Source organism: Eubalaena glacialis, chromosome 7 (assembly GCF_028564815.1).
Source record: "Eubalaena glacialis isolate mEubGla1 chromosome 7, mEubGla1.1.hap2.+ XY, whole genome shotgun sequence".
Taxonomy (NCBI): Eukaryota; Metazoa; Chordata; class Mammalia; order Artiodactyla; family Balaenidae; genus Eubalaena; species Eubalaena glacialis.
This window is the reverse complement of record NC_083722.1, coordinates 23,689,475-23,708,009: the sequence shown is the minus strand read 5'-3', so window position 1 is coordinate 23,708,009 and position 18,535 is coordinate 23,689,475. Positions and strand designations below refer to the sequence as shown.

Genomic DNA, 18,535 nt, shown 5'->3' with positions numbered 1-18,535 from the left:
CCCTCGCACAGAAACGAAGACCCAACACAGCCAAAAATAAATAAATAAATAAATTTATTTAAAAAAAAAAATGTATCAGTAAGGCCTATATTAAAAAAAGAGAGAAAGGTGTAGGCTACAGAAAACTGGACATATAACGCAGGAGAAAGACAAAGAGAGATCCTTTCTGCCTCATCTATCATCCATGGACCAGCAGAATCAGCATGATACTTACTGGATAGAAAACCAAGCTCACAGGTCCCATCCTTGACATCCTTACTCAGTCTGCATTTTAGCAGGATGCTCAGGTGACTCCACAGCACTTTACTTATTTTTAAAAAATGTTTATTAGAGTATAGTTGATTTAAAATGTTGTGTTAGTTTTCAGGAGTACAGCAATGTGATTCATTTATACATATACGTATATCCACTCTTCTTTTCTTTTTTAGGTTCTTTTCCCATATAGGCCACGACAGAGTATTGAGCAGAGTTCCCTGTGCTGTACAGTATCCACAGCACTTTAAAGCACTGCCCAGATGGTGGTGGAGGGACATCCTGGGAGGGTGGCTCTGCTCCAGACGTAGAAGATTCCAGTCCAGGTGGGAGCACATCAGAAGGGCCCAGGAGGTTATCTCCAAAAAGGAAAAATTAATAGAATGCCCAAAGTATCCTCACTTCTTGAAAGAATCATACAAATAGAAGAAACATCAAAGTTCAATTAATGAGAGCTACATAGAAAATAATCAGACAAAAACAAAGGCAATTATTAACTCAGGGAGAACAAGAGGTTGTGCAGAAAGTGAGAAGTAGTAGAGTTTACACATGAGTGTATTAGTCACGCAAAAGAAAAAGCTGAATGAACTAAACATGATCACTATATAAATAAACTGGGAAAGTGAAGGAATGCGAAGCGTGAAAGAAAGCAATGACTATTAACTATTGCATCAGCCACTGTGTGATGTGACAGACAGTGGCTGTGACAGAAAAATCAAGCAACAGTTCTAACAAGGCATTTTGTTTGGAGACTTGGAAGTAAAAGCCAAAAGAATCAGCTAAAAAATATGGAAAGTGGTCACCTCTGGGAAGGCAGAAATTGAGAAGAATCAGAGAGGACTACAGTAATAGTCTATTTCATGAGAAAACTAGCACAGATATTTGACCTCTTAATTTACAGATTAAATTAACCACACTGGGAATTCCCTCGCGGTCCAGCAGTTAGGACTCAGCACGTTTAGTGCTGTGGGCCCGGGTTCAATCCCTGGTCGGGGAAGGAAGAGCCCACAAGCTGTGTGCCGCGGCAAAAAACCAAACAAACAAACAAACCACAAAAATGAACGAGTATGAAAGTTTATGCTTAATGACAACTGAGTACAACAAATGGCACTTGAGAGTTGACTAAAATGCAAGAATACTCGCATGGAAACATGCAGCCACAAGGGTGTGAATGACATCAACCCTGAAAAAAAACATGAAACAATACGTCAGTATACACCTATCTGGATAAACAGATGCATGAATGAATTCTCTATCCCTGTTACCTTACTGGGCACCCTGTGAACCAGGCACGGAGGGAACAGTACCTGACTAGAGCCGCTCATTACCCTCTTGCTTCCAGGCAGGTCCTGCTGCAGAAAGCGCTCCTGTCAGCTGCTTCGAGTCTGTGGGAGGTGCCCCCTAGTACACTCTGCCAGCAGTGCTTTACCCGGGTGGGGCTAAGGTTGTCCTGACCAAGAAGAGCACCACTCACCTGTGTGCCCCAAGGCCAGAAGTCAGGAAGGACTGAGGATCAGATGGAGAAATCTCACCTCCCCATCTGCCCTGCAGAAATCAGTCTGAACTGATGGAGGGAGATGCTGATGCTTGATTGATTCCTCCGCCTTCTGGATTCCTTTACTCTCTCACCTCAGCCCAAGGGTTCCCAGCAGTCACATCACCCTAGAAGCAGACTGACCCCTATTCCTCATAATCAGGAGACCCCAAAGCCCTGTCCCTCTCCCCCTCCCGTGATATCACCCTTCAGCTCTGCTTCATCACATGAGGGTTACAACTGTTCAGGGGAGATTCCCCCACCCAGGGTCAGCCCCTGAACACTGGCCCCAGGTGTATTTTCTCCCAGCCCTTTATACTTTGCTGTGAATCTGTCAGTCACTGGGAGCTGGAGGGGAGAGAGAGGTGGAGAATTTTTAGCGCCGCGTCAAGGCAGTGAGATAGACCCCTCCTTCTCCCCAGAATCTTACTCGCTGTCCCTTCCCAGACACGTGAAATAAAACACAGACCAGACGTGTACATTTAAAGAGCAATTAAAACTTTTAATATGAAATTATACAGATATTGCAGACATGAAGTAATGCATATACAAGTGTGACAGGGTGTGAAGGGAATCTCAAGTTTCCAGAAATCTGCTATTAGTCATTTTGGGAGAAGCCACAGTGAGGAAACTTACTGATAAAGCTTATTTGCAATAATTGAATTATTATTATTGTATTCTATTATAACATAAAACAACAAAAATAGAGTTAGTAACTAGTGTAGTGCAGCAGCAATCACCTCACATATATGAATGCTTTTAATCATCCCCACCACAACTGGAAATAAACACTGTTTTTCTCATTTCATAGATGAAGAAACTGAGGCATCAAGAGGGAAAGTGCTCAGGGACATAGAGAACAGTCTAGTGGTTGCCAAGGGGGAGCAGGGTGGGAGAGGGTAGGAGTGGGAGTTTGGGATTAACAGATGCAAACTGGTATATATAGGATGGATAAAGAACAAGGTCCCATTGTATAGCACAGGGAACTATATTCAATATCCTGTGATAAATCATAATGGAAAAGAATATGAAAAAGAATGTATATATATGTATAACTGAGTTACTCTGCTGTACAGCAGTAATTAACACAACATTGTGTTCAATAATTCAACTATACTTCAATAAAAAATAAATTAAAAAAAGAGGGAAAGTGCTATATTGTAAATCAACTACACCTTAAAAAAATAACAAATAAAATAAAACATAAAAATAATAAGATAAATAATAGAACACACACAAAAGGGAAAGTGCTAGTAAGACCAGAAGAGGGAGCTGAATTCAGGCCTCTGGCAGCAGATTCTAAGCTCCCCCAGTGGAACTGATGGACGCAGGGTCTGACAACGAGGACTGAAATCCCGGTTGTGTGAGGCCATTATGGTCACTTGGCTCCATCTGGCATTGATCCAGGTCTTGTAGGCTAACGGCTTTGGGGAAAAGGAAAAACCAATAAATAAATGACCAATTGGCTGCAGAATATTGCTCTTTATTCCCTCAGAGATTCTCCTTCAGTTGCTCCAAAGCCAGGTTCTGTCTTTCTCTGAGGGAAGAAAACACCCCGCCTATTTTGCCCCCTTTTTGCCCAGCCCTTGCTGGACTCCTCCCCTGACTCCCCAACATCATCACCTGTCCCTGCTTCTACCACCCTCCACGACAGGGACAAAGGTCGGCAGGACGAAAGGACAAGATCCAGGAGTGGAAACCCAAAGCCCTCCCGCCTTAAGCCCGGACCCATCCCCGACACAGTGCGAGGCTCCGTCACAGACGGGTCCCGACTCCGCGTTCCTCCAGGCCTGGGAGTGGACACACACACAACTCCTTCCTCTCCTCCGTTCTCGGGCCTCCTCACCTGCACAAGCACCTGTTCCACTGCCCGGCTCCAGCTCAGGCCCTGACCTCCACCTGCAGCGCACCCTCCTGCCCGCCCCCAGCCCTGAGCCAGCAGCTCCTAACTGGAAAGCCCATCGAGAAGCCCAGGTGACAGCAGCCCCGTCTAGAAAAACTGGGCTGCCACAGGCCCTGCCCCTGACCTGACCCTGGAACACCCCTGGTTTGCAGAGGCCTGGCCTTGCCGTGACCCTCACTCCCCGTCCAGGCTCTCAGGGTGCACTTGGTCTTCTCTCCTCCTTCCTGGTCCACTGCCTCCTGGAATCCCAACTCCACCCCAAGTGCTGCTGCTAGGCTGAGGCTGCACAGTCCCTCCTGCCCTGTTCCAGGCAGGGATTCAACCAGGACCGCCCTCCCTTCCTGTAGGGATCTGCTGCTCAATGCGGATGGGGGGGACACCCCCAGCCCGAGGCTGTACCTGGCCCCCTCTGCACCCTGGGACTGCCACTGCCACCATCCACCTCCCACAGGCAGCACCCCATTTGAATTCCTCTTTCATTTAATATGCACCGCAAGGTCAGTATTGGAGGAAATCCTATTGAGCTTTGCCACCTGAAGTCATAAACATTTGTATTGGACATCAAAAATTTTAAAAGTAATTTTGAGAAATTAGCACATGATCTTCACACTGTTTTCCCAGCAAATGCCCCAGTGACATACAAGACAACCGTTTCTGCCCCAAGGGAACCAGAACTCATGTTCCCTGGGGGTGGGGTGGGTGGGGAGGGCTCGGGGGTGCCCCAGGTGAGAGCAGGAGCAACTACAGAGCTGCCTGGTCCCCTGCTCTGGCTGCTGCATGGACAGAGCCTCTTGCTGTAGGGCAGGGTGACTAACCATCCCTGTATGCCCAGGCTGAAGGCCAAATGATGATAAGGGAATTGGGCTCGTGGATGAGAAACCACGTCCCCAAGCATGCCAGTGACACAAAGAGGTGGCATCAACAGAAGAAGCTGAGTCTCTGCACACGCCACCTTTTCACTGTTCCACGCTCTGCCTTTGCTCTTTGCCAAACACAAAGCTCTGCTGCTCTTTTCCTCTCCCCTCAAGCAACCTGATTATGGGGAAATCAATGTGACCATCCCCTTCTCCAAATCTACAGGGCAGTGACCACCATGAGCAAGGGAACTGGCTCAGGGAGGGCAGGGTGAGGCCACAGAACACAGACCCAGTGCCCTCCTCTAAAGAGCCCTTGGACTGTGTCCCGAGGGGCTGGACAGGAAAGAACCCGGAGGTAAGATAAAATCAGTGACCCCAGTTGTCCAAGGATTGGCTGTTCTCCTCTCCCCAAATGGTCAAGGGGTATCTGCTCACTACTCCTCCATATTAAGGAAACCCCAGCAAGCATGGGGGCAGCACGTGATGGGAACTTGAGAAGGATGCAGGCTGGGAGTGACCCAGAGGAAACGAAACTCAGAAGACAGTTCATGGAGGAGGAATTGAAGAGGTTGCAAAACATCTCTAAGTGGGGCCTCACAAGGGCGCATCACAGGCAGGGCTCTGGCACCATCCACTGACCCCTAGTTTGAGCCTTATGATTCTTCTACTTGGATTCTTAATACTGGCTGAAAAACTGGGGGAGAGAAATGCAGACACGAAATCACCTTTCCTCTGAATTCCTCCTCAGTTTTTAACCCCTCCTCACCAGGTCACAAACACTTTACTGCAGGTTCCTTCTGATTCCAGGATCACCTAGACCCTCCCAACCAGCACATGATCCAACACATGCTCCCCAGACAAGCCCTGGTGAGTCTGAGAGTAGAGAAAAAGAGATGACAACAAAAGGAGCTGCAACCCTCACTGCTGCCCAGTCTCACCCAGAGCAAGGAGAGGCCCCGCTGGACACTAAGGGCCCCAGCCTGGCCCTGGATTTGGGCAGGACCAAGGGGTTAGAGCAGACGTGGCTCCTATTCCCCTCACAAACATTCCAATGTCCAGCTCTTGGAACAGAGGCTTGTCATCCTCTCATATCTGGGCAGAGGGACACGTAGGGGACCCTACGTCCCAGGCAGAGCCCCTCCCATCCCCACCCCCTGCCCAGATTTCTCACCTGGGCTCCGCACAGCTGATGCTGTCTTCTTCTTCTTCTTCGTGCAGCAAAGGACACAAAGCCCGATGATAATAACAACAACCACAGCAGCAATACCCAGAATGGTCCACCACCGACTCTGATGCACCAGGGTCTCTCCCGAGAAAGGGCCTTATTATATATAACCCAGGCACCCCAGAGCCACAGGCCTGCTCTCCTCTCCCTGACCCTGGCCTCTGACCCTCCCAGGGTCACAACCCCCTCCAGGCTCACCACAGGCTCACCAGAGGGCACAGGGTGTGCACTGTGATTCCCGCTGTGTTCCACGTGGCACTTGACACGCTGTTCCTCTCCTTGGGGAACCCTTATGGTCACCCAGGTCCAGTAGGTCCCATTCCCATCAGGCAGGACACCCCCAGACTGCTGGGCTTCCCAGCTCATGGGTTCCTCATCTGGAAACCAGGCCGCTGAGATATTCCGGGAAAAGAAGCCAAAAGCCCAGCATGTGAGGTTGACCGTGCCCTCCAAGTCCTGGCTGCGGGTCACGTTCACGGCTGGGGGCCCTGGGGGAGAAAACACAGAGCCAGTGAGGCCCGGGGCCAAGCCCTGCTCCCTCTAAGGAAGACGAAGAGAACAGAGCTGCTGCTCCCCACTCTCCACCTCTGGCTGAGCCCTCGCCCACCCCAGACCTGCTCCAAGTCTGTTCTGCACCCTGGGGCCCAGTTCCTTTAGCCGGACAGGAGGAGGGGCTGTGATGGGGCCTCACTCTCTTGCTGAGGAGGGGGCCGTGCGGGGTGGGCTCCTGGGGACCAGCAGGGAACTTTCTGGGACAGGCAGGCTGGGAGCCAGGGGGGCCCACCCCAGTCTAGGGGCTTCCTCTCCTGACTGACACCCACCTTCCCTGGTACAGTTTCTGTCAGAGGGCCCACTGCTCCCCTGGATGATTGTCACCGGGGCAGTTCATTCCCCTCCCCACCTGCCCATCTTTCTATATGAATTTAACAGAGCAGGAAGTTGCAGGACACCACGCCAACAGAGCATATATGCACCCAGAGGACAGGGAGGGTCTCTGTGGGCAGAGTCACGGCGGGGAGGCTCTAGGGGTCTGGGGGAGAGGAAGGGCCCTGGTCCAGGAGCAGTACCTGTTCTCTCCCTGAAGCCTGTCCAGGATTCCAGATAGCCCCGCGGTCTTCCACAAAGCTCTCCCTGCACGTGGGCCCAGTAATACTTGCTTTGAAAGCCATCTGTGTCCCTGGACTTCTCCATTTCCATGGCCAAGGTCGGACCCAACGACTAGGGTACTGTACATCGATGGGTCTCCAGGTGAGAGGAGAGGAAGAGCTCCCCATCTTGGTAAGAAGCCTGAAGCCCCAGGCGTGGTTGTCTTCTTGAATTTCACAGCCCACGATCTCCTGGAGGGAATTCACACCTGCACCCCACCCCACCCCAGCAGTGACTCCTCCAGTCCCCATGTCCCTCTGTCCTCCCACCCAAGTGAGAAACTCCAGCCAGAGGGCTCCCTCCCTGCTCCCCTTCATGTCTTCCCAGTGCTGCTGCATCACAGCCACCTCCCTGCTGAACTCACAGACCCCCTTCCTTTGTCCCTTCCCCCTACATCCAGTGGAAAGGAACAGGTCCCTGCTCTGGGCCCCAGACTCTCCTGGGAAATGCCTCACAGCACTCTTGGCCTCTCCCCACTCTCACCTCCTTTCTCCTCCTGCAGGGCCAGGATTTCTGCTAGAAGCTTTCTGAGGTCCTTCCAGGTCTCTGTCAAGTCCTTGGACTCTGTGTCCCACGTCTCAGCTCCCAGCTCTTCTGCCCACAGTCCCCGGGGCTCTACCTTGCCTGTCTCACGGTCATAGTGCAGGAAGGCCTGGCTATCCAAGTGTCCCCCAGCGAAAAAGCTGGACTGCACAGATCCATCCCGGGACAGCACCATGAGGTTGTAATGAAGACTGTGTGATCCTGGGAAGGGGGAACCGCAGATGAAACAGCTTTCCAGAAACAAGTGCACATCAAATGTTTACCAGACAAGTTCTGCTGTCCTGACCTGCTCCAGGACTGAGGATGCAGAACATGCACATGTACAAGGGACCACAATGAGAATTTTTCCAACACAGGGGAAAAAAGAAAAAGGGAAGTGAAGGAGAGGGGAATTGAGGAGTGGAGGGAGGGGTGGAGATGGGCAAACATGCAGGACAAGTGCCAGGACAGGGAGGCACCGGCTCCCTAAGGGTCCAGGCAGGAGGCCAAGGGGAGAGGTTGGCCTGCAGGGGGCAAGGGAAAGGCAGGAAGACCAGGGTGAGGGGAGGTGGAGTCAGAGGGGCGGGAGGGGCAGTGTCAGGCCCAGGATCAGAGGGATCCCTGGTCAGAGGCCGGTAAGGTGAGATGGAGAGCGAGGGCTGCTGCCCGTGGGGCAGGTTCATCATGGACGAGGTGGGCTCAAGGGAGGGTGAGGCACGAGGCAGAGGGGCCTGAGGGGCTGGGCTGTGGCCCTAAGAGAGTGGAAGGTGGGCCAGTACCCCTGGTGGAGGTGAAGCAGTGGGTCTAGGCCCAGAGTGCAAGAGGCATGGTGAGGCCCCAGGTGGGGAGGTGGCTGGACCTGCCAGTGTCCCCTGGGAGAGGTGGGTGTTGGGGGCCTGAGTCAGTGCCATGTGCCCAAGGGTCATGGAGAATTAGAAGGAGCGGTGGCAAGAGAAAATAGAACTGGAAAGCCAAGGTGCACATTGGGAGGGACCTGCACAGTGGGAGTGGTTGGGGGCAGGTCACACCTCCACAGAGGGTGTGGGTCAGGCAGCCAGCACAGGAGGGCGGGGCTGGGGGAAGACCCCCTGTAGGGAAAGGCCAACTCACCAAGTGGCATCAACAAGGATTTTGGATACATGGTTGAGGTAGTGAGAGCCCACTGGGGTCAGTGAACCTAAGAGAGGGTGATGAAGGCCAAGGAGGTGGGCAGTTGGACCACGGGTTGTATTCCTGTTGAGGAGGGAGGAAGGGCAAGGGGCTGCAGAGGAGACAGTGGTGAGGGCCTGGATTGGGGGGCAGGGGATGAGCATGCCTCAGGGGTGACTCTGGGGGACCTTGGGTTAGGGTGAAGACAGGAGAGGAGGGGTGCTGTGGGTGAGGGAGGGTGAGGGTGAGGTGGTGATTTGGGGCACCACAAGAGGGGGCTTGTGATTGATAAGAACTTGGTGAGGGCCCACGGCAGGTGGACAAGGAGTGGGAGCTGGGCAAGGTGCCATGGGGGGAGGTGCAGAGGGACCAGGGCAAGTGGAGTCCAGCAGCTGAGGCCTGGAGAGTGGAAGCCTCCAGAGAGTGACGTTTGGGATGCAGGAGTGGGGAAGGGGCAGTGCTGGGTGAAAGGCCCACAGTGAACGAGGGCCAAGGGCAGGTGCCTGCACTGGGACGGAGATAGGAGGATAGGTGCCAAGACCGGGGGAGAGGTCCTCCCACAGGGGCTGTGCACTGTGCTCAAGGTACAATTATCGTCAAGGCCCATCACCACAGCTCCCCCTGGTGATGAAACTAGCGGGGATGTAGGGAATTCATACTGGGCAAAAGTGAGTGTGGGCAAAAGTCAACCCCAGAAATGTAAGGTTAGTGAAAGCTGGGGGAAGGTAGGAGCCATACAGGTGACTGATCCTTGCAGGTAAAGATCCATGAGGGACGAGAGGATGAGGGTGAGGATGCCCTAGGAAGGGATCAGAGAACCGCAGAGAGGAGGGAACAGCAGGGAGGGGGAGGGCAAATCCTGAGGGGGCGCAAGAGATGGCAGGGGAGGAGGCAAGGAGAGAATCAGGTGTGGGAACACGTGTACAGCAGAAAATTAGAATTAACATTGGTGGTGGTGGGGGAGTGGAGACCACAGAAATCACAGGAAGAATCCCTTGGCTCCAAAACTGTCAGACCCTAACTTCTTTCAGTGAAAATAATGAATAAACAATCTATAATAAGAGTAGAGGGTGTGATGAATTGGGAGATTGGGATTGACATGTATACACTGATGTGTATAAAATGGGTGACTAATAAGAACCTGCTGTATAAAAAAATAAATAAAATAAAATTCAAAAATTTAAAAAATAAAATATAGTAAAAAAAAAAAAAAAAAGAATAGAGAGTTTTATTTGAGCCAAATTAAGGACTAGCTGGGAAGCCAGCTTCCCAGATAACTCTGAGAAACTGCTCTGGAGAAGCAGGGTTTTCAGCACAGTTGTGTTTTTTTGTTGGTGTTTTTTTTGGGGGGGGGGTAGTTTTTTGGCTGCCTCGCACCAGAATCTTAGTTCCCGGACCAGAGATTGAACTCCGGCCAACGGCAGCGAAAGCACTGAGTCCTAACCACTGGACCACCAGGGAATTCCCCTTCAGCACAGTTTTATAACTTGTCCGAACAAAGAACATTGAACAAGTCAGGGCTACATTTCTCCAAGGTTTAAAAAAAAAAAATAGACCAGCACGTACACGTACAGCACGCACAGTATGGCCTTGGCACCTGGGAAGGGAGTCTTATCATCAAAGGTGAACCAGCGTTGGAGTCCCAGGAAGAGGGGCATTTAGTCTTTATTTTTAACATGGACATTCTTTACTTCTGGTCAATATGCCCTTTCCTTTAATAATTAAAGCAGATGTACAATGTATGTCTGACAGGCCACAAAGAGGCAATTTACTTAGCGCAAAATTCAACTTAGTTCATGTATAAGCCAGAATGACTTCCCTGTATCTGAACATGTGAAAACATATTTTGTCGCTTCTCTCAGTGAAAGTCAGGATCGACCACGGTGCCCACAGCAGTAGGAAGTGTGGTTCAGGGCCCTTGGGCCCTTCCTAGAGCTCCTGGTCACTAGAAAGAGACCCCCAACTCCAAGGACTGAGGCCCTTGAACACTGCCTGCCTGGAAGCTCCCCGATTCCCGAGGCCAGAAACGGGAAGAGGGCAGAGCTGAGAACAGGAGGAGAGGACAGCGCTCAGGGGCCTAAGAGGGAGCCCAACACACCGGTGGGAAGTGGCCCCCTGAGCGTCGGACCTCCAAGAGCCCTTGATCGCCTCTGACGGGAGCAACCCAGGCTTGGGGGCAGCCTTCCCACCCAGGGGAGTCAGAGGACGGGGATGTGTGAGGAAGAGGAAAGCAGGGAGGGCGGGTGCAGCAGGGGGAGCAGAGGGTGGGAGTTGGAAAGAGACTGAAAAGCGGGAACGTGCTGTGGTGGCTCCAGGCTGCGAGCAGCTCCCGGCCCCTCCCCGACCTCACCCCGCCCCCACTCCCCAACTCCCCCGCCCCCACTCCCCACCCCCCACCCCGCTGCACCGCAAGTGAGACGGTCCCCGCGACGCTCACCGAATCCCACCCGGACCCTAAAACCTCCCCAGGCTCCCGGCTGAGGACCTCAATGAACGCCACTCACCAGCGGCGGTAGCCGGGAGCACAGAAAGGGCAGCGCCGGCTAGAAACGGCAGGACAAGGAGCAGCCCTGGCAGCCGCGCGGAGCTGGACCGCTGGGTGGCGCTGTTTCTCCCCGGGAGATGCCGCCTCCTGGCCTGTGGTCAAGTGTTTCTCTGACCCGCCCTGCTCCGTTCCTTTGCAACTTGCTTCTCCTTCCTCGCCGCTGCGCCTTCTTCCTTCTCGCTTGCTCTCCTTATTCTCCTTTTCTTTCCTTCCACTCTCACCCTCAGCGGTTGAGGGGTTTTAGCTGTGCTGGCCCAGGACCTGGGGATTTTATCTTTTGTGTGGCAGCTTCTAGAGGGCCTGTCGCTGAGGCTGTGATGTGAGGCCGTGATGAGGATGACGGAGGAGGAAACGGGGCCTCCTCTCAGCTCGCTGCCTTGGGGGGTTCTCCGCAGGGGCCCCTTAGGCTAACGCCCCTCCTGGAGTCTTAACCACTGGACCACCAGGGAAGTCCCCGGGTTGAATTCCTGGGTTTCTGCACCCATCTTCTTAAAAGAGAATACTATATCTCTTCAGAAGGGACTTCATCCAGGAAAAGTAAGTGGATTACTCTCAGGGCCTGGAATATACTGATGTTTCTTCTGTTTTAATGATGTTTTCCACCACCTAAACTCATTAGGAAACCCATTGAGGTGAGAAATGTCTCTCATTAAAAACAATCCAGATAACTTCTCCAGTAACCACGTGCATTGGCCCTTTAGCTCTCCTCCCTGCTGAGGACCCATCCCTGGATTATTTTCTAACATCCATCAGTTCCGCTCTCTCTGGTGACAATCTGCAGGAACATTTCCATTTTTTTGATGCTCCGGTGATTCTCAGCTCTTCACAAGCAAACTAGACCAGAAAACTGCAGAGTCTTGTGCCTCAAGCATTGGCTTGGATTGGACTCAAAGCACTTCCTCTTCAAAGGGCAGCACTTTGAAAACTATAAACCTGTTTTGTTAGTCATGATGGAAAGAGATTTCTGGAGTTTCAAGTACCAAATCTACCTGAGGAAAAAAAGTGCATTGATTCCTGGTTTTGGCAATGTACTACAGTACGTGAGATGCTTTCATTGGGGTAAGATGGCTGAAGGTTGCGTGGGACATCTCTGAACTATTTTTGTAATTTTTTTGGTGAGTCTAGAATTATTGCAAAATGAAAAGAAGGAGGAGGAGGAGGAGTGGGGGGAGGAGGCAGAGGGGAGGGGGGGGAGAAAAGGAAGAAAAGGAGGAGGAAGAGGAGGGACATTAAAAAATGTCCTTAATGAAAAATTGAGGACATTCCAGGAAAGGGGACTCTCTTTATTCCTGAGGTTTTGGCTCCAACTCTATTGTGGCTTCTGACCTTAGTAAACTTGATTAGTGAATATGTCTAATCGCAATGACTCTTTGCCTAGACAAGAGGCACGGTTGTGTAGAGGCCCGCCTCACCATGCCCTGTCACATGTCCCATGAGTCCTTCACTCTTGGGCCTTCAAAAGAGGGGCAAAGTGTCCCTCACCAGCAGGAGGGGGCTCTGAGTAATTCCCATGGACCAGCCTTAAAGAGTGATTTTGCCTGGAGTATCTTTCACACTTATCTCCCTCAGGACCCCAGCAGGGCCATTGGAGCTCGTAGGTGACTGATGGAGGCTTTTGGGATTTAGGATCTTGATTATGTCATCTTTGAAGACTTGCCCAACATCTGGCATGGTCTGGAAGATGACATCAAGGAAGGTATATGCAGAACCCTGGGAATTGGAGAGTTGAGTCACTTGAGAGTCTGAAAGCTCAAGAGCAGCTGCCTTCTCTTGGGCACAAACCAAGATTGAGGGGATTGAAAATACATTGCATCTCCTTGGTCCCCACGGGCACAAGCTTATTTGTGACCACAGCTGCTTCATTGGCACGAGGCTAAGGAAGCCTTGGGTTTCTGCAGGGTGTGAGAAATCAGAGAGGAGAGCAGCAGATGGAAAGGCGGAGAATATAGGGCCCTGAAATTTATTTGATATCTGCTAGAAATGCGAGGTGCAGCATTTACAAAAAAGTGTAAGGATACCAATCTCAGGATACCAGGGGAAAGGGATAAATGAAACAATCTGTAATATGTGGGCAGGAAAAACTGAGAGGCATATACATTTAGGAGAGGTATCCTTATCATACATTTGTAAATTTTCCAAGATGTGGGAATGTTTCAGACATGACTTTTAAAGAAACAACACAGTCTGCATGGATGGTGGAGCTTATTTTTTAAACCCAGTATATGTCTTACTGTATATTATTTCCCAAATGTGTTTTTGCTCATTTGACTATTTTAAATTTTTACCAAACTTATACATGTATATAATTTTAAAAGGCAGAAGGTCCTACAAGACTTATAACAAAAAGCTGTGGTCCTTATTACCACTTTCCCAATCTTTAGTTCTCTTTCGCTAGATGCAAACATTTCAATACTCAGTTGGCTTTTATCTTCCTATTTTTAATAACAAGTTGTATCAGTCAGGGTTGAGTGAAGGAACTAGAGATTATTCTAGGTTTATTAAACAGAAAGGGATTTTACAAAGACTGTTAGGAGCTTTTGAAATCTTTAGAAGGGCTGAAGGAGCAAGTTCTCAGCTGAGCCTTATGGAATGACAGCCAGAACAATGTAGATATATTTGGTGTTCCTTTAATGGCTTGTATATAAATTTATCACTAATCTCTCACCAAATTCTCCTTCAACAGTGTAGTTTTCCTCTCCATTCAAATGCATGACAATTAATCAATTTTATCTTTTTCTTGGACATAGACTTCTGTAGCCAGGTGAAGGAATTCTCTTTATTCCTGAGGCGTTGGCCCCAAACTCCTGTTTCAATCTGGACCTGTTGATCCCTTATTGTCCCACATAGGTGCCTCTTGGGATGTTCCTTTAGCATTTATATATATATATAAAACATTTATATATATAGCATTTTTATATATATATAGCATTTGTATATATACAATACATAAAACATTTATATATATAAAACATTTATATATATAGCATTTTTATATATATATAGCATTTCTATATATATAATACATAAAACATTTATATATATAAAACATTTATATATATAGCATTTTTATATATATATAGCATTTGTGTATATATATACATAAAACATTTATGTATATAAAACATTTATATATATAGCATTTTTATATATATATAGCATTTGTATATATATACATAAATATATATACATATATACAAATATATATACAAATGTGTATATACAAATTGTAATATATATACAAATATATATAATATATATACAAATATATGCAAATATAATACATATCTATTATGTATACAAAATATATATTTATATATATATAAAATGATACTGTTTAACACCTGAAGGTGACAAATTATTCTGGATTAGACATTTATGTATATAAAACAATACTGCTTAACACCTGAAAATGACAAGAGAAACTCTGGAACTTTCTTGACCCAGGGACAGGAAAGAATGACAGGACCATTGGTTGCCATGGGCACTGTTTCCACAGCTGCATTGCTGTTTTGACTGTCATTACATGTAGTTTGAAGGACTGTGCTATGAGAAAAAGTATAGCTTTTTCTTGATTTAACAGTGATCTAGGCAGGACAGACAATAATAGCCCCACTTAATTAATGGATAAACTAAGGCTGAGAGAGATTACACACTCTGTAAAGGGGCAGAACTAGATCAGAACCCAGGTTTTCTGACTTTTTCTTTTCTGGTGTCTATTTTCAGTCTGTAACTCATCTATGGTCAAAAAAATGAGGAACTCATTTGTGGCAAAAATCATCAGACATCCTACAGTCACTAGAACAAAAACCCCACAAAGGTAGGACACCTGTTCACTACTGTAGCCTCAGTGCTGAAGTCAATGCTTGTCCCAGAGCTGGCATTTAGTAAATATGTGTAGAATGAATGAATGGGTAAATGAATGAACGGTGTAGCTGTTTATAAGTAAGGAAACACAGCTCCAGAAATGTTAAGCGACTCACCAAAAGTCACTTATCATATTTTATAAATTACAAGACATATGTTGACATATGCTGTGCTCAGTGCCCAGCAAGTGCAAGACAAGGAGGGAGCTGGTGTGTGACACTGTGAGATGGTAATGCAAGCCAACTTCCCCTGAGATACTCTAGGCGATCAATTTCCAAGAGACGCTCATCTCTCAGAGGAACACTACCCAGCCATTGCCACTAGAGGGCTCATCAAGACATTTAATCAGGAAGATACAGGCAGTCTGGGAGCCCCTTTTTGTTCAGGCCATTTGTTTCCACGGTTTCTTTTCATTGCATTCCCCCCCACCCCCATTATCTCTTTTCCCATGCTAGCTCTGTATTCAGATTAAAACTTCATTAATGTCAATTTAACAATTTTACCACATCCAAATTTTTCTAATGCCAGTTTTCATCAATCCTGACATTTATGTTATTTGTCTGACTTCACTAGTGAGTTCTGCTTTTTAAACACTTGCAGCTCTGTGATCCAGTATCCAACGATGCATTATACTTCAGCTCCATTCACAAATCGGGTATCAACTGCAAGCAGCTAAACACAAGCAGTGAATACTAATCAGAACAAGGAAGAATGGGTCTGTTGTGGTCTCAGTGTGAGAGAAAATGCCTCTGCTCAGGGGTGCATCTGTACCTCACTTTGCTTGCTGCCCCATATGGTTACATGACTGATGGTAAATGTCACTGCTGAAAGCTCCACGAATTTTTTTTAAGGTTCCCAAAGAGGATGTAGAACATTAAGATATTTCATAACTTTTGCATCTACATGACAGCAATGTCCACGAGCTTCCGCCAGGCACGTTGAAGGCAGAAGCTGTTTATATGGCTCTCCACTGTGTCTTCGGAGCCACACATAGTAACTGGCATATGTGTCCTATGTAAAGATCTGGTGGATGGTTAAGTGAATCATCACACACCATCTCTCCCATGGGTAAAGCAGAGGAGCTGAAAAACTCTCCTGGGTGGAGAAAATCAAAAATACCTTGAAGCTGCCCTGATTCAGGGCTGCTGCCTTAAAAACTCTTGGGTGGGGTCCTAAGCCAAAAATGGAGCAACTCTGCTTGTGTCCAGTCTTCAAATTCTTTCGAGGGTGAGGCCTGAGATGCTGCAAATATTTTAAAAAGCAGAATGAACCTGTCAGGGCAAATTAATGCCGTAAATGTCAAAACTGACGACACATTTCCTACTGTTCATTGTACACATGGAGATGGGTTTATTTGTGTCTGCGTGTCCAAAATTCGTTTTCAGGCTGGGGGCTCCCCAAGAATGGGGAGGGTGTCTGGTTTCTCTTGCTTGGCTCAAAACTCAAAACAGATTAAAGGTTAGGTCCAAGGACCTGTCACTGAAAGCCTAGAGAAGAAAAAGCTGAAGGATAAAGGTTTTATGAGGAGGGTGCTGAGCAGTTATTCATCACTTGAGATTCAGCTCTAATGAGGTAAACAGTGAATGAAGACCTGAGTTTAACTCCACCTCTTCCACTTCCACTCTGCCACTCTGAGCGGGGGCTACTCTTCGTTGCGGTGTGTGGGCTTCTCATTGCGGTGGCTTCTCTTGTTGCAGAGCACGGGCTCTAGGCGCACGGACTTCAGTAGTTGTAGCTCGCCGGCTCTAAAGCGCAGGCTCAGTAGTTGTGGCGCACGGGCTTAGTTGCTCCGCAGCATGTGGGATCTTCTCGGACCATGGCTCGAACCCGTGTCCCCTGCATTGGCAGGCAGATTCTTAACCACTGCGCCACCAGGGAAGCCCCATTGAATTGAAACTTTTAAGATGAGACTATTTTTTTTTTTCAATTGAGGTGTAGTTGATGTACAATATAAGTTTCAAGTGTACAACATAGTGATTCACAATTTTTAGGTTTATAGTTATTTTAAAATATTGGCTATATTCCCTGTGTTGTACAATATATCCTTGTAGCTTATTTATTTTATACATAGTAGTTTGCACTTCTTAATCCCTTACCCCTATCTTGCCTCTCCCCCCGCCCCTTTCCCCACTGGTAACTACTAAGTTTGTTCTCTATATCTGTGAGTCTGTTTCTTTTTTGTTATATTTACTAGTTTGTTCTATTTTTTAGATTCCACATATGTTATAGCATACAGTATTTGTCTTTCTCTGTCTGACTTATTTCACTCAGCATCATACCCTCCAAGTCCATCCATGTTGTTGCAAAAGGCAAAATTTTCTTCTTTTTTTATGGTTGAGTAATACTTCATTGTATATGTATACTACATCTTCTTTATCCATTCATCTGTTGGATACTTAGGTTGCTTCCATATCTTGGCTGTTGTAAATAGTGCTGCTCTGAACATTGGGATGCATATATCTTTTTGAATTAGTGTTTTTGTTTTTTTCAGATATATACCCAGGAGCAGAATTGCTGGGTCATATGGTACTTCTATTTTCAATTTTTTGAGAAACCTCCATACTGTTTTCCACAAGAGGCTGCACAAATCTACATTCCCACCAACACTGTGCAAGGGTTCCCTTTTCTCCACATCCTGGCCAACATTTGTTATTTGTGTTCTTTTTTTGGGGGGGGCCTGACTCATAATTTAATAGATGTGCAGGTCCGGGTCCCTTATTTCTGCTGCTCACGGGTCCACTGCTCTGGGGTCAGGGTTTTCTGCTCAAAGGCATGGATGTGCAGGAGCTCTTCTGCTAGGCAAGTGTTCACAAGCCAGTATCTCTGAAGCAGCGGCTTCCCCTCGAACTTGGCCGACACCACCAGGACTCGGAAGCTGGACGCGCAACGGCTGGGAGTCATGTCCTGCATTTTCACGTGCTCCGCCCCCAGGTCCCACTGCAGCTTCTCCCGGCGGTACTCGGCGAGCGACGAGTTCCATTGTGGCAGCCCAACGGGGGCGGCAGCCCAGCGGGGACAGAACCCTTGCTCAGACCCCTGCCACACTTATTTGTGTTCTTTTTAATGACAACCATTTAGACTATATTTAAAACGCTAATGTAATGGGGGGAAATGAAGAAAAATCATTATTGAATGCCAACTCGTTTCATATATTGCACTCAAGACCCCTATTCTCAAGGAATTAACGTTCTAGTGGAAGGAGATATACAGTGAACAAATAAATTAAAACAGAAGTTCAACGAGTGATCAACTCCATAAAGGAAATAAATATGGTGATATATAGACCTAGAGTTAGGGGTTTTAGATAAATCACAGAACAGATCATGACTAGATTAGAAAAATAACTGTTATTAAGGTATCAAACAATACCTTCTGTAGGGAGAATGTTGAATCACTATTGCTGGACAACTTCACCAAACATTCTCGTTTGTAAAGATGGGAGACTGGACGGGAATGTGCATTCGCAGACATTTTTGTGAGACGTGACAAATGGGCGTAAATCCTGTTCGGGAACAATTCTTTAAGGGGTGTGCTTGCT

The 18,535-nt window shown here is 48.0% G+C and overlaps 1 protein-coding gene across 1 annotated transcript; it reads right to left on the bottom strand.

Moving 5' to 3' along the window:
• Positions 1-3,022: 3,022 nt before the first annotated feature.
• On the bottom strand, positions 3,023-12,567 carry LOC133095675 (MHC class I polypeptide-related sequence B-like). The gene is given in 8 exon segments (XM_061197422.1): positions 3,023-3,210; positions 5,981-6,259; positions 6,839-7,069; positions 7,072-7,125; positions 7,401-7,661; positions 11,093-11,225; positions 11,355-11,509; positions 12,546-12,567. Coding segments are annotated over 8 exon segments (1,260 nt in total). The 3' UTR covers positions 3,023-3,085.
• Positions 12,568-18,535: the final 5,968 nt, after the last annotated feature.